General features: G+C 37.6%; 1 protein-coding gene across 4 annotated transcripts in view; it reads left to right on the plus strand.

Annotated features, from left to right (window-relative positions):
* Window positions 1–8789: 8789 nt before the first annotated feature.
* pard3bb (par-3 family cell polarity regulator beta b) overlaps window positions 8790–24524 on the plus strand; it is a 259283-nt gene continuing 243548 nt past the window's right edge. For 2 of the 4 annotated variants that reach the window (XM_042001254.1, XM_042001256.1), the window contains exon 1: window positions 8792–10073. In XM_042001254.1, the coding sequence (XP_041857188.1) occupies window positions 9957–10073 (117 nt within the window). In that variant the 5' untranslated portion in view covers window positions 8792–9956. Of the gene's footprint in view, window positions 10074–24524 lie in introns of all 4 variants that reach the window. The other 2 variants (XM_042001255.1, XM_042001257.1) reach the window with 2 other exon arrangements.

A 24524-nucleotide genomic window follows, 5' to 3' on the forward strand; every position in this document is an offset into this window, starting at 1 on the left:
TATGTATACTGGTTCAGGTTAGAGTGAAGTTGAGTGATGTCAAAAGCCATGGAGCCAAGTTGTTTATGAAAAAACTAGTCATATCATTCTGTTTAATTTTTAAAAGTAGAACCTTTGCATGGGGCTAAATGCCAAATGTAGAGTGTTAAAATATTTGAAATCCAAGCCAAATGATTTTTTTGATCCTATTAGCTGTGATGAGAAAATTTTATTATTCTTAGATTAATCATACTGACAAATGTAAATCTTCAAATGTTTAAGGGAAAGTATTTACTTGATTTTTGTCATTTTATCTTTCACTGATGTCAGTCTATTAAAATTGACAAATTAATCAACTCAGTATTTCATTGTTTAATGAACACATTATGATATATTCTCACTGGCCACTTTTTCTTTTATAAGTTATGCTAGTAGGTTGGACTCCTTTTCACCTATCTTTATTCTTGGTGGCATAGATTGAATAAGATGTTCGAAACATTCCTCAGATATTTAGGTTCATATTGACATGATAGCATCACACACACACATCTGCTGTATGCTCAGCTAGTACTAAAAAGCCCAACGTGTGCAAGGAAATATCCCTGACGCTATTACACCAGCAAGGCAGGATGGATTCATGTTTTTTTTTTTTTACACACCAAATTCTGATCCTACCATTTAGTGTGGCAACAGAAATTCAGACTCATTAGTTCAGGGAATGTTTATCCATCTTCAATTGTCCAGTTTTGTTGAGTCTGTGTGAACTGGGGCTACAGTTTCCAGTGGCTCCCTGTGCGGTCTTCTGCTGCTGTAGCCCAGCTGCTACAAGGTTCAACACGTTATGTGTTTAGAGATGTTTTTCTGAATACTTTGGTTATAACCACTGGTTATTTGAGTTCCTGTTGCCTTTCTATCGTCTATCATCAATGTTTTATTGTCACATGATGATAAATGGAAACATCATAATCATAGCACAGTGACATGTTAAAATACACTCATACAAAATCGCACCTATGCACACACAAACTCCCGTCTCCACAACTAGTAAGTTGCAGGAGCCAGCCGAATAATTCGCTGCTTGTTGCATATACATAATTAGTTTTTAAAGTAGCTTTCCATGAATATAGTATCAATTACCTCCTCTCGCTTTGTTATCCTCCCCAGAGACAGGTGGATTTAGTTGGCTCACATTCTGTGACATGACAGCGTGTTAATTGAGCTATTAGCTTGAGGTTTGTGTGTTAGTGTGAAAGAGGAGAGAAAGAGAGTTGCAAACTCAGGCGTGAACATTTTATTTATACATGTGCATCTTTACAAGTGTTAGGCCACATTTTGTCTCCCTTGTATTTACTTTAATCTTCTTCTGCTTCTAACAGTGAAACCAATTTTTACTGTTTGAGCTATATGCTGAAACCTGCAAGCCAAAGTGATTTTTGCAGTTTCTACGTTAAATTGAGGAAGCTAGAAGACAAGGATCCAGATTGGTCTTTTTGACAATGCTCCACCTTTCTATCAGGTTTCTTGACCTGAATGGTAAAACACATTAAAAAGTTTTGTTCTGTTATGATTTCTTTTTTCCAAACTTAATGACTGTTGTTATGTGGAGTGGTGACTTTAGCACAGGACTCTCTTAGCTCCCTTTTCATCTTGCTGTTCTTGGATATTAAAATTGTCTTTTTGTAAGAGAATATCCTTTAAATCTTTCTAATTTTATAGATGAATAAATAATTACTCATTACTTTGTAAATCAGTTGTGGGGTTTTCAAGCTAAGAAAACAAAATGCCTTACAAACCAAACAGTGGTTGAAAGAGGAGACGAAACTGAAGAAGAAAATATGGAGATGGAAAAACAAATAAGCAACTATTTAAAACAAAAAATTCAACGTCTTATGACTTTCCACCACTTCCCCTCCAGCCATTTTTATTTTTTTACTTATTTATTTAGATTTTTTTTCTTGTAATGTTTGTTTATGACACTGCTGCCAGTTGGAGCGTTTGCAGCTGACAGCTAATGATGCAGCTGGTGTCTCAGAGCACCAACCAGTCAAAAACTTTTTCAAAAAGTGAAAGTGGCTTGTTCTTCTTTTTATAATTATTATTTTATTTATTTATTTATTTTAAATAAATACTCCCAAATCTTGCATAATATTCCTTCGCTGAACAGACTACAGTGCAGATGGTCACACTGATCCTAACAACTGTCTTCTGCACAAGTTATAACTTATGTCAGCTTCCCTGCTGTGTTCTTTTTTTTATCGAACTTAACACATAAACACACATCTCCTTCTGCTCTTGAGTTCTTCAGTGCTATGACTAAATCAACAAAAAATACTATTTTAATTAAGGATTGCAGACAAGGTAGTACATAGTTGTTCAGCAGTTTTAGCATATACCTTTCCAGTGTTAAACAAAGCATCCATTCATTCATCCATAAAAGCTCTAGAAGTCCCAGTTGTGCAATAAATGTTTTTTTTTTTCTGCTCAGGATAGCAGAAAGGGTAGCACATATGTGACATGTTGAAGATCTCTGCAGGGATCAGGGATGATCGATGGGGCTACTACCACTACTTTGTGTGCAGTCCAGGTGTTACTAATGATGTGGGGACTGAAATTTGTTAACACAGTTTACACATTATGGGGACATGCGCTCTTAATCGGGACAAAAAGTAATTCCCTGCAACAAGAATCAATAAATTTAAAGGTGAGGACATGATTGAAGGTTAAAGTTGTACAATTAGGTAAGCAGACATAATTAGTAGCTATAATCGAGCTTTAAGTACAACAACAGGAAGAGAATTTAAGTTGGTATAATGTCCTCTGAAGTCATGGTTAGACTAAATGTGTTTTCAATGTATGTGTGCGTGTTTCAGAACATGTAGTAAGAGAGTCTGTTGACAGCATGCGATTCTTTCCACTGTTCAATGGGTTTGAGCATTTTTGTGGTTATGTGTGTATGTGGGACTGAGGTTTAGGGTTGTGGACATAGTGTGGCTGATCGAAATCTCCCTGCTGACAAGTTCTAGTATTGATCTGCCTTTATCTGTACCCCCATCACACTCACACAAACACTCAGCAACACCTAACAGCAGGATATCGGAAAAATCTTTCAGTAACATAAAACATGTTGAGCACCAGGTCAGACAATTTATTTTCTTATAATTCATTGATGAGATCTTGATTTTCCATGCAACACCTCAGGCTTTAGTAATGTGGACAGGAATAAAAATGGGCCACAGAAATGAAAGGTCCTTATTATTTACTATCGCTGAAGAGATTTATATTAACATAGAACCATTTGACATGTACACTTTTTTCTTTTACAGAAATATGCATCACATTATTTCCACAATGGATTTTTCTGGCCACAGGGACCTTTTGTGGATTACATGCTCAGAATGAAACTGGCGTGAGATGAATTGAACAAATGAGATCCGATAACCTACCCACACTGTATAACTACTTCAACACAATGTTAATGTGGTTCATTTGCTTTCACACTGCAAGCGGACTGCACCAGGGTTCACTTGAAAGAGAACCAAGATCGCCAGTTTTTTTATTTGGACCAGAGTTTGCTTCTTTGGTCTGCACCAGGGTGTGAATGTACATGGAAGCGGACCAGGGTCTGTTTAAAGCAGACCAAACATTGACAGCATGAATGCTATCTTGTACACTAAATCCAGCATGTCTTTTTGTGTCCCATTACACCAGTGTTCCCCAGCCCTGATCCTCAAGGTCTGCACTATCCTGCAGATATATAAATATATATATATATATATATATATATATATATATATATATATATATATATATATATATATATATCCTGCAAATTAAACAGATCTCTGCACAAGTTTGCTATTGACATTGAAAGTCTGCAGGACAGTGAGCCTTGAGGACTGGAGTTTGGGATCCCTGCATTACACCATGTAAAAGTTGAAGGAATAGTGGTGGACAGAGGAAAACATGTACAAATTTATACATCTATGGTGAGATTATTTCTCTATATAATGTATTCTACACCATAGACACATACTGGACACAAGCTACTGGTCTGTTTAAACACACTTGACAGACTGACTGCATGATAATCTGATGTGAGGATAGAATTATTTTTCTAGTTCATCTGTACAAATGGTCATGGCCTATGAGTCTGGCTTATTTTGTTTTGGTTTTGACTTTGTATTTCTGTTTTTGACTTTACTTCCCATTTAACTTTTGAAAGAAAAAATTCTTTGTTTCTGTATTTTCTTTAGATTTTAGTTTTCACTCTAATTTTATACTAAAGGGCTAATCAAAAAGCCATTTTTCTTTGTAAAATTCCTAGCTAGGAATAATGACCTGGAAGTATCAAGTGGCATCAATATGAAGAGATGGTTAAATGTTCTAACATTAAAAGATGGAAGCCTCGAGGTTCCTTTATTAGTTCATTTAACTAAGTAAACACCAGACCCTGGCTGGTTTTGTCTGGTAATTCAGGGAATCAGACAATGTCTGACTGATGTGGCTGCTGGCTGACTTATCTCTATTGGTGGAGCAAAGACGCCCAGAGGGAAGCTACATTTAAGCTGAAGCAGCGTTAAAGTGTCTTTGCATGACACAGTAACTAAAAATAATTGTTTTAGGTAACAGCAATGTCATTCTCTGTAAAAGCACAGTAACAGCACAGTAAATATGCTCAATCCTCTGTGTAGATATAGGCCCTGAATATTGGGTGACTGTGTGTACATGTGCATGCAACGCTATTGTCTTGTGCTGGATAAGCTTCTGTCTCCTCCTCACCTTTGAAAACTGTCAGTGGGTGCATTGATCTGTAGCTGCTGAGAATGATTTGGTGACACGATGGCTCATGAACACTGACCATTATATTTAGTGATATCACAGCAGTAGGGGTTGGTGGAGAATATGAATGAAGGACAAAAAATAATTGACCATGTAAAAAGGCACTTCAACAGCCGATATGTGCTGCCGTGTACCTTGTAAAGATTGATATGTGTGTCTTTCCATTCTGCATCCATTACAACAGCATCCCATAACACTGGCCTCTTTCCCACTGTGCCCTTGTTTTTCCCTCTTATTTTTTCCTTTAAGGTAGAGCATGTTCTACCACATGGGCTTGTTTGTCAGAGAGTGGATGCACCTGGCCTCGCAGCAGGAGAGCATTCACATCTTAGCATGTTCAGTGTGGCTCCGAACAGTTCATAATAGAGGAGGCATGACAGAACGCTGCCGAGATTAGGGTTTTGCCATATGGGGTAAGGAAGAGGGAATGAGCAATTATGGAACAAGGTGCAGGGTCTGAATACAACTGTGAGAAGAAAGAAACAACACCAAAGTAAGAACCTGTAGTTTAGGACTGGGAAAATAATGACATTTACTAAAGCAGTAAAGCAGTACAACTAACACTTACAAAAATACTGTTGTTGCTGCCTGTATCTATCTATCTATCTATCTATCTATCTATCTATCTATCTATCTATCTATCTATCTGTCTGTCTGTCTATATGCTTCTTTAAATTTTTTATTTGTTGTTTGTATCATACTGGAATTTTTATGACAGTACAATATAAATGTCTATTCTATTCTATTCTATTCTATTCTATTCTTCTAACACTAACTGCTACAAAAACAAGAATAGGTGTAATAAAAGAAATAACGTGAACACTTTAGCCAGTCATAAAATTAATTCTAACGAATTCCTTTCAGCCTTTTTATATGTTTATTTTCATTTATTTTTATTGTAACATTTTGTTACTTCTCTAAAAGTAATAAGCACAAATAAATAAATAAATATTGTAAATAAGTAGCCTATTGTAAACATATATTACTGAGCATGTGTTGAATAAAAAGAAAAAGTAAGATATTTTTCCGTCTTACCCCCAACTTCTGAGTGAATTTAAAATGAATTTGCTAAATGATTATTCAAGTGTTCTTCTAACTTTAAAAAAAACTTTCATCAGAGAAGGAAAGAAAGAAGAGAACATGCCTGCATCCACAATGCTCCTTCTCCCCTGGGGTTCATTAGTAGCAATGGAATTCAGTGACCCAGAAACTAAACCTAGCCCAGCTGAATTAGCAGTCATACACATGCATACATTTCAGCTGCTAATTACAAAGTCTAACTCCTCCTCACAGGGAGGGATTTCCCCTTTGAAGATGAACCAAACAGTGAAAAGCCAAGATGTTTTGTAAATACAGCTTCAGCATTAAAATGTTGAAATTCTGCCAACCACTTAAAGATGTTCAATGGCTTGATTAGGTTTCAAGATCTGTAAAATATCCACTTATAGTCTAAAGTACTCATGTAGATTTAAGAATTTTATCCCCGTGACAGACTATTAAACCTTAAAATTTAGTTAAAATATGACCTATAACTATAAATGACAATTATAACAATATAAGAACGTTTCATTAAATGATTTGTACATTCATTTTATTAAAGAAAAAAAATAGTGGTGTTTCTTGTTCATTCATTATTTTAATTTTATCTATTTAAACCCAGAATGTTGCCTGGATATATACAGACGTGGACAAAATTGTTGGTACCCTTTGGTTAATGAAAGAAAAACTCACAATGGTCACAGAAATAACTTGAATCTGACAAAAGTAATAATAAATAAAAATTCTATGAAATTTAACCAATGAAAATCAGGCACTGCTTTTCAACCATGTTTCAACAGAATTATTTAAAAAAATAAACTCATGAAACAGGCCTGGACAAAAATGATGGTACCCTTAACTTAATATTTTGTTGCACAACCTTTTGAGGCAATCACTGCAATCAAACAATTCCTGTAACTGTCAGTGAGACTTCTGCACCTCTCAGCAGGTATTTTGGTCCACTCCTCATAAGCAAACTGCTCCAGTTGTCTCAGGTTTGAAGGAAGCTTTTTCCAGACGGCATGTTTCAGCTCCTCCCAAAGATGCTCAATACGATTTAGGTCAGGGCTCATAGAAGGCCACTTTAGAATAGTCCAATGTTTCGTTCTTAGCCATTCTTGGGTGATTTTAGCTGTGTTTTGGGTCATTGTCCTGTTGCAAGACCCATAACCTGCGACTGAGACCAAGCTTTCTGACACTGGCCAGCACATTTCTCTCTAGAATCTCTTGATAGTCTTGAGATTTCATTGTACCTGCACAGATTCAAGACACCCTGTGCCAGATGCAGCAAAGCAGCCCCAGAACATAACAGAGCCTCCTCCATGTTTCAAAGTAGGGACGGTGTTCTTTTCTTCATATGCTTCATTTTTCCATCTGTAAACATAGAGCTGATGAGCCTTGGCAAAAAGTTCCATTTGTGTCTCATCTGTCCATAGGACATTCTCCCAGAAGCTTTGTGGCTTGTCAACATGTAGTTTGGCTTTTTTATGATTTGTTTTCAACAATGGTGTCCTCCTTGGTCGTCTCCCATTAAGTCCACTTTGGCTCAAACGACGACGGATGGTGCGATCTGACACTGATGTTCCTTGAGCTTGAAGTTGACCTTTATTCTCTTTAGAAGTTTTTCTGGGCTCTTTTGTTACCGTTCGTATTATCCGTCTGTTTGATTTGTCATCAGTTTTCCTCCTGCGGCCACGTCCAGGGAGGTTGGCTACAGTCCCATGGATCTTAAATTTCTGAATAATATGTGCAACTGTAGTCACAGGAACATCAAGCTGCTTGGAGATGGTCTTATAGCCTTTACCTTTAACATGCTTGTCTATAATTTTCTTTCTAATCTCCTGAGACAACTCTTTCCTTTGCTTCCTCTGGTCCATATTGAGTGTGGTACACACCATGTCACCAAACAGCACAGTGACTACCTGTAGCTTATATATAGGCCCATTGACTGGTTACAAGATCGTAGACACCTGTAATGCTAATTAGTGGACACACCTTGGATTAACACGTCCCTTTGGTCACATTATTTTCAGTCTTTTGTAGGGGTACCATCATTTTTGTCCAGGCCTGTTTCATGAGTTTATTTTTTTAAATAATTCTGTTGAAACATGGTTGAAAAGCAATGTCTGACTTTCATTGGTTAAATTTTATAGAATTTTTATTTATTATTACTTTTGTGAGATTCAAGTTATTTCTGTGACCATTGTGATATTTTCTTTCATTAACTGAAGGGTACCAACAATTTTGTCCATGAGTGTATATATATATATATATATATATATATATATATATATACATAAATCCACACACACATTCATAAATACTGTGTTAAAATAGTTGATAAATAAAACTGTAAACTTAAACAAATATTAATAAAATAATGGTGAATGAGGAGAACAGTGTGGGCCTTTCAAAACAAAATATTTGGTCTGTACCTGAGGTAAAGCAATTGCTACAGATTCAGCATATCTACTATTCACAATTATAACTATTGTATCCTTATTTTAGAAAGGAACCAAACTCTGTTCTTTCTTTGAGTGCTGGTCCATAGGTCTCTACCATGCAGTCCAGAATTACCACACAATTACCAGAATTGGAGGTTTAAATGCTTCCAACAGAAATATGGATGGAACCAGAGTTAACAGTATTCTGGATTTCTGGGAATAGTTGACACATTGTGCGAAACCACAGTGATACCGACAAACTAAACCCCACTTTTTCGAATTAAACATGTCAATTTGCCAGATGTATTAATCTGAAATTAGCTAACCAGAAAGACTGATTATAATCCTCTACAGCTGTTTCACTTATGTGACTTAGAATGTTATTCATACAGCTTTAACGATTTTAATAGACTATAACTTCACGCAGTATAGTGCAGTAAAATGCACTGCGTCTTCTCGTTAGAAATGTTTCCCCATTACTGAATTTATATATCTTCACATCGTTTTATATCTCGCTGTTTGAGCTCCAGCTGTAACTTGGCGCATCATGTTAGTGAAGCTCTAACTGGAGCACGTCCCCTTTAAGAAGTGACAGCAACAAGCGGCGGAGGAGCTGGTCAGGAACTGGTCAGGAGCGGACGGCTGTGAAGGAATCCCAAAACTTTTTTTTTTTTTTTTTAACTCAGTAAAGTTGTAAATTTACTGTTACAGCTCTAATTGGATTTTTTATTGAATGTTGAAATAACATCAGCGCGTTTTTACTGGCTGCCGGTGATGAATTAGATCCGCATAGCCGCTCGGAAAAGAGGTAACTTTGCGAGGGGAAAACTTGTGGAATGATGCCCGAACGACTGCATCCCTCCCTCCAAAGTTCAGCTAAGGTGGCTAACGTTAGCTAGCACAGGAGCGGCTCGCTAAACGTGAGGTGAAAGTTGATTAAAATAAGACGGAACCCATTCCGTCGGAGTGGTCCCAGGCCTGTGGAGTCCAGATAGATGTTTCTAAGAGAAAGCTTTCATCTTCGTCTTGTTAACACAGACGAGACAGGTTACAGTAACGAGCTAATCACTTTTAGCCAAGTGGAAGCAGGCAGCTAGCATCTGCGAAGTGACTTTTATCAGTTAGTTCAGCCACAAAGAGGAATGACACGACACACCACTTCTTTATCTGCCACAGTTGAGCTCCATCCTGTAAAGACTGCAGCACTTTGACGGTCCAAGCAACTTTCTTTTTACTTCGCCCCACTGAACAGCATCTTCTCCTCGGCTTGAGGAGATGCGCAGAGGCGACAACCGTGGTGACTACTGCAAGACACATTAATATCTGAGCAGCATGTGCTGACTACTGCCTGTGGAATCACCATGACATTTACCAGTGGAGCACCAATAACACTGGACAACTTGAAAATCTGCGTGACATTTTGAAGGATCAGGTCAGAGTGGTGTAATTTTCACTCGGATGCAGCTGTTCAAGCCACTCATTATCAGAGCTTCTTTTCTGCCATTTTTGTAGCTTTTTGTGTTTGATCACATCTCCAGCTTATCAAGTCATTCAGTGGTGCACTCTGCAATTTAGAGCATTCTTCCATTGTTATGATAATTGCTCATCACCTCTATCTGGAGGGCCTACATCTTGGATGAAGAGGAGTGTGCTATAATGAAGGTGACTGTAACGTTTGGACAGACTGGTGTGGTGGTGCCTTGCAAGGAGGGATGGACTGTGAGGGACCTCATTCAGCAAGCTACGCAGAGATACAGGAAACTCCTGGAACAGGTAACTTATCAGAAGTTTGATAAACACCTGCAGTCACAATAAGCACTTAGAGATTCTCCTTTTGAGAGGATACACTTTCTAACAAATCTCTTTTAGTTCAGCTAATTCCTTGAAATACTTCAGTCTCAGTGACAGCTGACTTGTAGGATTGCATTTCATAGACTGGTGTGACTAAGAAAATGAGCACAGGCCTTTTTAGCCTTCAGTTAGACACATTATTCATTGCATGAATAAGTTTAGTAATAATATTTTGAGATTTTTATGAGCTCCAGAATGACAGAGAGGCAAGATAAGTTTTTATGAGATAACACTTTCACAACATTTAAGGTTGTCCCTAAAGTTATAAAAAAATAATTCAAAGCTTTATCATTTTTACATCATGAAAGAACCATATGATTTTCATACCCCAAAGTCTTGGGAAATTAGACAAAGCCACTGAGGTTCAGTTTTCCATAATTGCTGTATAAAAAATTAAAGGCATATCTGATATGAACTGGGATGGTCCAGACAGGAGCAGATACGAGTCATTTCCAATTTGGTTGTGAGTGTAAAATGCAAATGACTCTGTCTTGTGATTCCTTTATGACTGCTGTTGATTCCCTGCACTGCTCTCAGGGCAGGAACCCCATGACCCCCATCACACAACCAAATCATCTCAGTGACTTGCTTCATATTGGGTCCATTATTCAAAAAGCACAGGAGCTATGTGGATAGATAACCTCGGTTTTGATTGAAGGAGCCTGTTTCAAAGCTGTGTTTGTATGTGTGCGTGTGGTGGTCAGAGATGCCCAATTTTTTTTTCTCACCACCTTGTTTTTCTTGCTCTCTGTATTCCTTTTGCCTTTCAATCTGGTTTCATGTATGCATATATCAAGCACACAGCTGATCATTCTTACCTTTCACACAGTAGATCTCTTCACGTTCCTCACTGCTATGCACATACCTTTGTTTCCCTTTCATGTGAACATTCTTCCTCATTGAAAACTTCCTCCTTCTGTATGAGATGGCTCAGTTCTAAGTACAGTAGAGATGCACAGTCAACATTAGACTGTTATAGTTTCAAACAGGATTTGTAGGTAGTTATGGATATATAAGGAAAATGTACATTATGTGAACATTTTTACAATTTCACAGCAAATGCTTAACTGCACTTAAAGTGTTAACAGTCAACCATTATTGATCAGTCTGTTTACAATGTACTACACTGCTTCAACAAGGGCTTATTGTGGCATTTAGTTTGCATGTCCCTGTTATCATTCAGGCTTGACAAACTAACTTCCACTTTGAGTGTGGGAACTAGAAGTGTTTCATTTGTGCTTTTGCTTGGTTCTTTTACAGGTCATAGTGTTGTTTGGAAAAGGTTTATGTTTAGTTCAACTTTGGGTCTGACTCAATAATGGAAACATTTTAGATCTTAATTTCTATTAAGAAATTGAAGCCTTTTCCACATGGAACATTCAGGGCCTGAAATTAATTTTCAAAAGCCTGGCAAATTCCTCCCTTACCTCCATTACATTAGGGGTATGTATAAACATTTGGAGGGATGCCTGTGATGACATTTTGTTGCTTAGATTACATATTGTGAAATCAGGTCTGAAGTAATTTAGCACCACAGAATCACTCTCCCTCTCCTCACTCTATTTTATACCTTTTGTGGAGTTATATCACCCTTCATCCCTTTATAGCTCTTAGCCCTCACAGAATGAGGTATTCTGGGTATTTTCAGTATAGGCCAACAGGTTTGTAGTCTTCCAACTCTTAACAATGTGTAGCCCTCAGACATGATGCTGCATGTTGGTGATATACTGATTGGATGAGAGTTGGCTGGAATATATCAACCTGGACTGAAGTGCCAAAGATGATAAGTAGCAAAGGACAGGCGAAAAGCTGATTTACATCAATAACGCATATACACTACAAAACACTACACAAAAAGATGGGGATATTCAATTTTTGGGAGAAATTTACAGAAAATATAAAGGTTCCTGCTACACTGATATTAATATGCATGTAGGACATTTAGGTAGAATCATGCCATGGTAATTCCTTTGTCATCCACAATTTATTTAAAGAAAACCAAACATGGACGGTATACCACACGTCTCTATAAGATGCCATGTGTTAGGCATCGTCTTGGTCTTTTATGATGTCAAAATATGAACAGTATAATGAAGAGGACTGTTTAAATACAAGCCATCATTGAACCAGAACCTTTAATGGTTCAGATACTTCTTTATTTAATTTTATTTTTTGTGCTTAATCAACTTATTAAAGGACAGCATGTTGTGCAGTAAGTACCTAAACTTTGAAGAGATGTACATGTGCATTCAGAAGTTTAGAGAAGGTCAAATTAAATTTACCTGTAAAGGTTATATAGTGTGAGTAGTAAATGAAAAATGCAGTGAAACAAAGCATTTTTTAGCCTGCTTGCTACAAGGCTGCACCTCTGAAAGACCCAGTCTGATGGCATCGTAATTCTCACATTGATTAAACCTGTCTGTATGTTACAGGGAGACATAGCAACTGCTCACAGCCATGTCCAGTGGAAATAAGCATGATTTAAAGGGAGTTAGTCTGCTGTGCTTTGTGTTTTTTTTTTTTTTTTTTTCAGAGTTCGGTACCTCCATCTCTGTTAGCTGACAAGATACAATAAACTTCATTATTGATGTAAAGTTATACATTTGTGGATTCTGTTGAATTGTGTGTAGTACCTCTAATCCTGCAACAAATTTCAGGCTTTATTGTTTAAGACGGGAATTGTGCACCTTCGTTGAAATGCCTCTTATGTGTGGCAACAGGTTAGTCACAGAACCAGACTGATGTGTACAGGAGGATTTTTCCACCAAAGCATTTCCATTGCTGGTAGTGAATTATAGCCAAACTTAGAGCCTCTGCTTTCTACTTTCACTGCCAAAGCTCTGCCTCCATCTGCAAATAACTGGTGCTACATTAGTACGGACAATTTTTTGAGTAAATAAACAGACTAGCTGTGGGGTTAAGAAGATTTTAATGTTTAAACATGTGTTTGTGAACCCTGTCCCATGTGCTGCATAGAGAGTATTGAAAATTAGGGATGTCACGATAACAGGTTCTCTTGTTACGATTATTGTCAAAGAAATAATTATGATTTTACAGTTATGATGGTTATTATGCATAAATAAATTTCCCAGCACTATGTGTAAAATCACCTGACCATTCCTTATATGTCTATTAGTTTTATTTATTTACTAACAAGTCTGATTCCAGCTAAATCTCTCCTCCTGTGTAAAGAATAAACAAATCCTAGATATTAACTCTGGATTTCTCTTGGATGGCAAAGGCCTGGATGTGGGAGTCTTCTTTTTGTAAACCATGTTTTAAAAATGGTTTTGAACATTTCTTTTCAACCTGAGTAGAGAATTTAGAAACACAGGAAATGCATCCACTAGCTTTGACTTCCAGCTGTCCTTTAGCAGAATAGCTGTTGTTTAAGTGAAAATAAATAAGACATTTTATCTGGAATTAAATGTGTTTCTTCTACGAACTTTTTACTGTAGCATAAAAAGCTGCTGGTGATCCAGGTGGTGAAACGTATTGAATGTATTTCCTTCTTTCTCTGCAACTTTTTATGTCCTGTTTTACCGGCCGGTGATTCATCCTCCACAATGGCAGAACACTGTGCTCTTGTTTATCAGCTTTATTGTGACTCAGTAGATTTTGTAGTACCAGCTCACTGTGTGTAAACACACACTGATGTGGCACTGAGGTGTTTTAGTTTCATCTGTGTGAATAACTGAACAGGAACAGCAACAGCTTAATGAGGATGTCTTGGTCGAGATGATGTGACCGCCATGTGTAACACTTTGGTCTTTCTACTTGCTTTTTTTGGCTTTAGAAATATTTTTGTTTTGTTTCAGTTAAGTTTTCTTGACGTCCCTCACTCAACAATCCTTGACTACTACCTACAACAGTTCTTTCTCCTCCCCATCTTATCCTTCCTGGAATGGTGAATTTGTTTTCTCCTTAATTGCTTCATGTCATCCCGTTTTCACTTCATCTTCCGTTTGTATTTTTCTCACCCTCTTGATGTCACCCAGTAGGTTTTCTGCAACACTAATCTGTTGTAGCTGTGTAATTATGACTGTTAATGTGTTTCAGGATTAGAAAACCAGTATGCATATGTGTGTGTTGTAGAGCAGTCCAGTCTCTCTAATCTTTCCCTCCAGCGTTTGTCAAAGCATATTTTTAAATTATCAGAGACGGCTTGCTTTCTGTCTGTCTCTCTCATTTCCCCTCCCCCCCATCTGCTTCATCCTACTTAAGGAGTATGCTGCTTGTATAAAAACATTTTACTATCTCCTGCTTCTGTGTGCACCTGCTGCAGCTAACCGACGACGACAGTCCCATGTATCAGCTACTTTGTAAGATTCCCACAGCTGAGCTAAAGAGGAGCTAAGGCTTAGCACAGGCGGTAAAGTTTCAATGGCACTAAGAAGAGTTGGGATCCTTCAGAATCTGCCTTAAACTGAGTTTTCAAGAGCATTTTTTTCCTTCTCAGAGTTAGAAATTAGATGTATTTATGAAACGTAGTATAAAAACCCAATGCAGACAGGATAGCCAGAGAGAAATGTACATTAACAGGGTTTGAATGAATGCAACTGAAGCATGTTTTGTGCTTTGGCTGCTCTGTTGACGACAAAGACACCAATGTAATTTCATTCATCTGCTGAGCACCTTAGAACTCAGTGGAAATACAAAGACCCAGAACTGAAACTCTCTTCTGCTACTTCAAATAAACCTTAAAAGTAAAAAGTACTTTTGGTCAAAATTTTAACAAGAGATTTGATATTTGTATCAATGATAAATTAAAGTATAGTGTAGTACTGCATTAGAGTTTGTAATCTAAACTAATTTAAAGTCCTTTTTAGATAAAACTGAACTCTTGCTTTACCACCTTTTTATATAATCTTTAGTTTACTTTTGGGCAGATGCATAGCTCATGCTAAGCTGTAAAGATATAGTTTAATAGAAATATATACTCTGAGACAAAAGTAAGTATGGGGAAACAAAGTATTTTTTTCTGTTGATAGTTTTTCCATCTGATCTGGACTTGTACAATCAGACTTGTGCATCTTTAATCATGGAGTAAAAGTCTTGATGTTAAGGAATTTAATTTATTTGGGGAATGTGTAGCAGTTGATTAATTCTGCTCTGAAATGCATATTAGCTGCACAATAACTATGTGAAAACTGCAGCGTCCTGCCACACCTTACAGACGGTATCAGATTGTATTTTCGAGTTGGCCAGGATAAAATGATAACAATGGAATAAATTAGGGAAGCAAACCAATGTGATAGGATCTTATATAGCGAGTTTTAGATTATTTACCACTAAGCTTTCTGCATTGCTTTTCAAAACTTGAAAACAATGTTACCACAAAGTTTTCATTTGATTCTGTTTCAGATTGGATCCCTTTGTTATTTTTATAGGTGAGGGATATTTTTAAGAGGGAAACAAAAGGCTCAGATGGAGACTGATTTGAATCAGAAAGTGTATTTCTTAATAGAAATCCCTTCCTGCAGACATGTTCACTTTATCATAAGGGTATGGGTTAGAAAATATACTGCAGAGTTAGAAATACAGAAGTGTCCGTATTTGTCATTATTACATTAATCAGAGAAAAAAGTGAACCTATATTTGTTTTTTTGTTTTTAATAGAAAGAAAAATGGACCTTGTTGATGGCAGCAGTGTAATGCAGAGCTATCAGTCATGATAGATGAAGGTAGAGGAAAAGCAAATATTATGGTGTATCAAGGAAAACATTTCACAAAAAGTAATATGTGAGGTACTTGTTGAGAACTGGCTGTGAGGAAATGACTTTGCTATTTGTTTAAATCAGACCAAACGAAGAATGTAAAAAAGAAAGATGGGTCAGATAACAGAGGGAAGAGGAAGAGAGAAAAAGAGAGGGGAGTTAAAAAATGCAGAGGCTGGTTTCATAGGGAGTCACCGGGAAGTTATCAGCTTCTTCTAATTACGTTAGGCCAAACAGGCCAGTGTTTGCTGTCTGCATGAATGTCTCCAGTTTTAGGTTAAATGAATACTCCCTTTTTACCAGTTTTATAAAAATTGAAGAAGTTCTAAGGTTTTTTAAATATGACAAGTGGTTAGTTGCCAAATTTGAAAACATTTAACAGTAAACAGAACGTTCTGGAAAACACATTAAACCTTGAAAATGAACACAATTCATACAGGTGCCCTAACCTTCATTGCTTCATGTCTATTCTTTACAGCTCATCCTAAAACAGCTAAGGGGCCTGAATGAGAAGCCCAGCATGTGCTTATTTTTCTCTTAATATTTGTATTCTTATCTTACTGTAGAATGAACATCAGATTAACCAGCCTTTCTAGGTAGCTACTCTACCATTTAGCTAATAACATCCGGTTCTCCTTCCTTTAATGCAGTATTGTTCAACTAATCTGTTACATGGTGTCGTAACAGTTTTTCCAACTTTGGGTGAACTGACATTAGGCTCTTTCCGACTGTAGGAACCTTTTGCAGTTCCTATAACCTTTTCAGGAACCAGGCCGTTTTTTCGCACATTCCGACATATAGGAACTAGGGACCAAAGCCCCCAGTTCCTATAACCATTTTAGCTCCTGCTCCGAGGCAGGGTCTAAACGGGGTGCTATAGGAACCCTCATGACGTAGGTGTTCTGTGACTGGTAGCTACACCCCTTGCCAGATTTCCGCATTTTGTGTCCCCACCACATTTAAAAAACACGGTTGCACATACAGACATAAACAACAACAGAGCAAGCGATAAATGGACCGACGAGGAGGTCGAAGCTCTTCTGACCGTCTATGCTAGTGATGCGCGGGTCGGGTTTTTTTCCGACCCGCGGGTCCCGCTCTTTTAAAAAAATTGTACCGCACCAAACCGCCCCGCACCTCCGCTTCTATTTTTTTAACCCGACCCGACCCGACCCGCCCCGACCCGCCCCATTAAAACACATGTTATGATATTGACGAAGGCTTTTATTTAGTCTGAGAAAGGTACATATGGTCTCCTAAATTGGCACTGGAAACTGGCAACACAAAATGTATTTTCATTTGAACGTTAAGCCTATAAACATAAATAGGCAAATAAATAAAGTGTTTTAAAGCGTTTAAGTGTTATAAAGCACATAGCCAATGCTGCTGCTGTTGTCTGCACTGATTACCTCGTTGAACCTGTCCCAAACCTGTGATTTAGCCATTTGACCCTCTTTCTTCTTTTTAAGGACGTAAACTCCCGAACGAATGTTATTCAACACTTCTTCTTCCATCTTTTGTTGCTTATCTGCTTGGCGCTTTCTGCACGTAGCCTGCGTAGCCTACTACGCGCCTACGTGGACATTACGTTACAAAACGTGACCTGTGTTTAAATAATTGATAAATATTTTGTCTTACATATTATAGTAACGAAATGTAGACACTGATTAAGGTCTTTACTTTCAGTTTGACAAAAAATAAAATTAATAGATAGAACTAAATATTTCAGAATAGTAAACCACACCAACCCGCCCCGCAGTGAAGCGAAAATTCTTTGACCCGCCCCAACCCGACCCGCGGGTAACCCGCGGGTCCCGCGGCGGGTTAGGAGGCGGCCCGCGCATCACTAGTCTATGCCACAGAGGATTTTCTGAGAGGTTTTGAAGGTTCGCAGCGAAATATAAAAATATTCCTGACTATCAGCTCTCAGTCAGAGAATGCGGGATAACGCGAAGCAGCGCACGTAGAAAACTCACACAAGACTACAAATAAATTAAGGACCACGACAACCGGAGCGGGACGAACCGAACAAACAGTAAATTCGACAGCTTGTATCACCGACATGTTTACTCGGGCAACGCCGCAGCAAATGACTCCTGCGTGCGGCAGGAAAAGCCAGTGTGATATGCAGCATATACACACATGTAAACAGTCATTTTTGCTCCGCTGTATTCACTATAAAAAAAATAAATGACTTTGTAAAGAGTCTGAAGTTTTCAGTTTGTGTCTGTTAGATGTGCTTTGGCCACATCTATAAAATATTAGCTAATAAAAATATTGAGTTTTTATTAACTTATCACAGCTATGAAATATTAAATAATCCATCTTTGGCCGCTACATTTTAAGTCTTATCCCTGGGTTTAAATTACATTAGTTTATCAACTTTATAATATGCTTCATATCACAGAGCGAAGTTTATCATGTTTAACCAAGATCTGACACAAATTACACACCTGTAAACATTTCACCACCATTTTTATATGTTTACCTTCATCTACGCTAAATCTGTGTGACTATGTCCTCATAATTCTAAACCATAACTCAGTCACAACCAACCCTTCAGTGACGGATTACTCCTCCACCTTTCTACTGATGAGTCCATAAAACACACAAAGCTTAATAGCAGATGATGAAATCTTTATTTTGCACATAACACACACACACACACACACAAAAAAAATGAAATTATGCATTTTCTATGGAACATTTTCTCTTTAAATGTGTACATCATGTATACATGCATGTTCTGTCTGTCGAACTTCCAGAACATGATGCTTATTATGAAGAGGTGTGTTGTGATTAGCTGGAAGGCAGGAGGTAAAACATCCAGGCTGTTCTCCATCTCCTTCAGTATCTGCAGCAGGTGGTTGTGTCCATCCTCTCCAGTGCTGCTTCAGGCGGCCACAGATGTATTGAAATGTCTCCATGGACATACAGAAATTCTCTATCCACTGCTCATTGGTAAAATTGAGAACAACCTTTTCCCACTAGTTATCAGCTTTGCTCCGGACCAGCCGGGTGGTGAAGAGTGTTGTTCAATGAGCTGCAGCAACGTCTGAAACACAGAACACGAGTTACAATAAACCCGCCGTCTGAAATATTTACTTATTGTAATTTGCTCAACACAGACAGTAGAAAACCGTCTGAAATGTTTACTAATAAGACACATATACAATCGGCTCATGTTTAATAAATTAAACTTACACGTCGTCTCCTTTGTCTGCGGCGTATCTCCTGCCGCTGGATTCTTCATCTTCTGACTTTCAGGAGCCTTCCAGCCTCGACGTGAGACGCCTGGTTGTATTGTCCATCAGTAACATCTCCATCAAGCAGAGCATGAACACTACGATCTCTTCGTTCTCCATTTTAGCTTGCCGTGTTGTTTTGTTTTTAGCGGGTTTTGTTTTGTTGTTATGTGGCGCACGTCACTGTCGCAGACGTATGCGTCACATCGGTCCCGCTACTGCCCCCAACTCATGTGTGAATGCAACATGAAACAGTTCCCCTGGAGAAGGTAGTTCTTAGAACTAGGACCGTTACTAGAACTGCGTTCTTAGAACTTCTCTGTTGGAATGCGCCTAAAGACTTTGTAACTTGCCAACTCGGGGGCACCAAGCAAATGCCATAAAAGTTATACATTTTACACTGTGTATGTAAGATGCAAAAGTCACATTAGATCATATGATGTAAACAGCTTAGGGCTTGAGAGAAAGGTCGGAGATAGAAAACATTAAAATTAATTTTATAAGTTTCTTAAGTTTAAGGATAAAACTGATTTCAGGATGCTCCAATAAATTGAAAAGACAAAACAAGTCATCATGAGTCCCAACGTTTCATCACCCGATCTGAACTAAATCTTGTAACTGCTGGCAATCTGCATGGAGATGAAATCGCAGAGATAAGGGCTGTGGGATGCGTGTCGAGAATGAGCCCCAAAATAAACAGTTGATAAGTAAGTAATGTATGGATGATGATCAGATCATTTAATAAATCTCCCTGATCATTCCACTGATAGTTGAGGAGCTTGCAGTAATTAAGGTATTTTTATATCATACAACAGTAGTTGTGCAAAAAAATGTAAAATTAAATAAAAATGGCATGATTAATGAAAGTTTTTATTATTTAAATATAATGGTTTTGTTTTTAAGCTTTGATCTACATTAGGAACATTGAAGCATTTATTGTGATCTGGCAGAGTGAATGTGTATTGGGTTTAATATCAAACAGTCCTGGAAATTCAGGACTCATGATGGGAAAATTTCCACACACATTCACAGTAATATTTAATATTCTTCAGTCAACATAGGAAGTAGTGCAGAAGCAAGAAGAATGCACAGAAACATTACACAACAAGGGAATTTTTGTTCTGCCGATCACAGTTCAGTCTCCTCTGGCACATCTGTATAAAGCTGTAAGCTGCTGTGTTGCAGCGTCTCTCTGATAGACTCACGCAGACATGTTCGACATATATCAACATAGGCAACGTCAGCCCTGAGGATCCAGAGCAAGCAGGCTAGAGGAACAAGAATGGCTTCCTCTGTGTTTCTTAATTGATGCACATTTCTTGGTGTGTTCATCAAACACTGCTTGCATCAGGTACATGCATTTTGTGAATTGCAACTGAGAGAAAGGGTGTGTAATGGGCAACATTGTTACCCCCCAGTGGTTGGGCTGCACAATTATGTCCTAAATGAGAATTCTGATTATTTTGATTGATATATAGATTGTAATAGTTGATCAAAATCTTTTAATAGCTTAGTTTTGTTGCACTGTTAAATCTAAGTAACACTGCTTTCACATCCTTGCTCTGCTATGTTCCTGCTAATTTACAAGTCTTTAAATAAAAATTAAACTAGTCCTCCTTAGTTTAGATTTAAAATGATTCACTGAGCGAAAGAGGAATTTTTAAACTGCCATGCCAAATTGTATGGCTGAGGTCATGACATGAAACCTAAAGGCCAATTTCCACCAGGTCCATGTGTGCTGCGGTTTCGTTCCGACCTCCGTGGCGCGTCAACATACACCGGGAGGAGGAATATACGGGAGTCATACAGGATAGTTGAAGAATCTTGTGATTCTCCACTTTAAGGATAACTGTCATCCATGACGGGAAAAAATAAAAACAAAAAAACAAACCACTGAGACCCCTTAACCGATTAACGACGTAATGTTTATATAGTTCAGCAAACGCAAATTTGCACTGAGAGCTGTGGCGAGACGCTTCTGACGCGCTCCTGGGCTGTGAGCCAAACCACTGACTAAAATGGCTGCGATTAGCTCCAGAGCCCACGGCGCAGCCGGAAGGTGGTACACACAGACCCGGTGGAAATTGGCCTTAACAATCACCTCTGCAGCTGTTTTATTATAATTGATGTGTTTGATTAGCCATAAGCCAGCATCCACTTTACAATACGTCTTTGCAGACAAGGAGCAAGTTGACGTTACCGTAGGTACTGCAGGTCAGCTGAGTCTGTTTAAGTTTCTTCTAAACTGCTTGTTTATATTTCATTTGTGATTGTCCAATTCCTCATTATTTATATTTGTCTGGTTAGACATGTGAGTTGCGCTGTTGTTGAGCCCTTGTTTGGCTGGGTAATTTTTCATGAGCTTGCTTGTATGAACACAGTTATAAATTGGACTAATGTGGTTTTGTTTTTATTGGATCACAATGAATTGGCTTGAATTGATTATATCTGTAAAGTGCCATGAGATATGAGAGTTTGTTGTGAGCTGGTGCTATATAAATAAAGCCCAAATGAATGAAAAGAAATATAGGCAACATATCTCTCATGTATATCAAGTTATGAGAAACATGAAAGCACAACAAATGTCTTTTCAGTTTCTACTTAAGGTCTTATTAAAGACCTTAAAGACCTTGTTGTGGATTGTGGCTAAGCAATGTCCCATAAAACAATCGTAGAAAAACTAGCAATACTGTTTGAATGAGGATCAAATCTAAAAAAAAACCCACAAAAAAACAACAACAACTAAATTTATGGGTAACATTTAATTTCTTAGCACTCATAATTTTTTAACCAAAATAAGAAAACTGTAAAACTGTGAAACTGGATGGATTTTTGGATCAGATTTAAACCGTTCAAATCAATGCTTTTTTTTTTTTTTGCATAGTATCCATTGTAAGGTTATTATATATGAAAGGAGCCCATTACATGTGTGTATCCTGCAGTTTCATTAGCAAGGGGAGTAACTCTGATGAAGCGTAGTCAGACAAGCTGTTAAAACTGTATAACATCCTGGCTAGATGCCAAAGCGCAGGTAATTATCTCCAAGAATGTGGGAGAGGCAGGGAGGCCACGCGTGCCCCTGTTTGCAGACAGATGACAGGAATGTGCTGATTTACCTGCTGCATTTCGTTCTGTTGACTTGTGTTACGTACGATGGACAGATGTTCTTTCAAATGAACCTTTAGTCAAGTTGTCCTTATTGGTTGAGTTATCTCTGAATTACTTTCAAACCTGTGTTTTCTGGCCATGTTAAAAATCAAATACTCGTATAGGTAATTTAAATGGAGACCCTTTTTACTTTCAAATGCACAGTGCCAAAAAGGTGTTGGGGAGGGGGAGTTTCCAACGCTATCTGACCTTCTAAACTGCAGTTTAAACCGACTAATCCATCTTAAGTTTATCTGTGATTTTTATGAGCTGTAAATAAACTTTTCAGCTGTGCTGATTAGTTATTGAAGAATCAGACTGTGACTGTCTTTTAATGTGAAATCTGTGGTTAACATGATGATTGTGGTTGCCAAAGCATTTTTTATTTTTTCAGAAAAGAGCTTTGTTACTGCATTTTCTGTTCATTCAACAAACAGAAGTCATTTATTGATGAATAAACAAAAAGAAAACATGAATAAATCCCTGAAATATGTGCAAAGATTTGCATGTAATTTAACCTGAAAATGAGCTGTAAAATATGCATGTCTTTGCAGGTCCAGCTTTGACCAAGCTCTGATGTCAACTAAGGGACTGGGAAAGCTTACTGTTCAGAGATAACAAATGTGGTAGATGTAGGGAGTTACCACATACCCGACAACACTGAATGTTCTGAATACTGTCTTCGCTTTGGTTTGATTCAACTTCTTGTACTTGTAATGGGAATGAAATGCCCCGAGTTACCTGAGAAAATCAAATGTTGAGTTTAATCCTCTTGATTTTGGGATTAGATCAGGGTGTTTACAACTCTTATCTTAGATTTTATTATAAGTAGGTGTCCCTGCCACATTTTGAGAGAAAGTATTTCTGACTAAAATATTATCAGATGATCAGTTTGCTCTTATCTCTCCAAAACGTCATAGATTTATTAATTTTATTTTGTTTTCTGTGGCAAGAAATAAAAGGTTAGCAGTTGTTGATGACCTAAAAACAGCAGCAGGCCACCAAAGGACTGAGGGTGTTGGTGCAATATAAATACCTTCCACCATTACTGGTTTTTGTGTCGATTGGCAGCGCTAATGCATAGCAGTGGTAGCTGTAGAGTGCTGGTCTGTGTATGCTACCATCTATCGTAAATGCATAAATTAAATGCCTTATTTTTCAAGAAGTCACCTGAATGTGTCTGTTGTCAGTTTAGCAGCAATCAGATCTTAGACATTTTATGCACCTTTGCAACAAATGCAGATTGTTTGGCTTGATCAGTGTGTGGGCTACAGTGAACATTTTCATCATTGATTGACTAATTAATGTCTCCTGGTTTAAGCAGTTGGTCTTTACACTGCTCATGCTTTGATAAAGTTCTTGTTTTCTTAGATAAACAGGCACTATCCACTATTGTACCTATTACATGCACATGGTTTGATGGTAGGTTTGATTGTACGTATGACATGAACTGCAAATTATTTTTGCAGTTTAAATATTTTTGTTTTATGTAGTAAAAGTTGATGCTTTACTACATTATTAATAAGATCCATTGATTGCCCATAAACCCATACTGTTTTCACATGTCAACATGGCAAAGAATAGAAATTCCTCTGTTTTGATATATTAGCTGGAAAGTGGTCCCTGAAAGCATCATGTTATTGATGTGTCAATGATGTTTTGGTTTTTCTGTAATTTGATAAGTAGCCTATTAATTTTGTTCCATGTACAGTGTTTCTGAAATGCACAATGAATGCAGTGAAATGCAAAGAACAGCATATGGTTTTGTGTAAATTGTACTGGTACGTTTCATCTGTCTGCATCTTATTTTTTACTGGAAGACAATGTTTGAGTTTTAATGGAGATGCTGACCAGATGTGGCTTGGCTTTGGTTTCCTTACATGTGAATAAGCAAGTAAATATTTAAAGAATGACTTTTAAAAATTTTATGCATAGAAAAGCTGTTTGTGAAGGGAGTCCCTGGTTTTGTGGGGATGAGTTGATGATTGACTAATCATCAATCCATCTACATTTTGTAGATGCAAAATGTAGTAGCCACAGGCAATGGCAGAAAACATGCTAAATAATGCATCAATTTTTACACTTAAATTGTTCCCAGGGATTTTAAAATAATTTCACATATTTTGTCCTTAAGATATTGTGTTTCCAAATATTGATTAGAACTGCGCACGGAAGGCAAACACTTAGCAAAGAAGTTATTTAAAAAAAAATTGTTAATGCAATAAGATCTATCGCAAATATTAGGTGTGGGTTTGGGTTTTAAC

Source organism: Melanotaenia boesemani, chromosome 12 (assembly GCF_017639745.1).
Source record: "Melanotaenia boesemani isolate fMelBoe1 chromosome 12, fMelBoe1.pri, whole genome shotgun sequence".
Lineage (NCBI taxonomy): Eukaryota > Metazoa > Chordata > Actinopteri > Atheriniformes > Melanotaeniidae > Melanotaenia > Melanotaenia boesemani.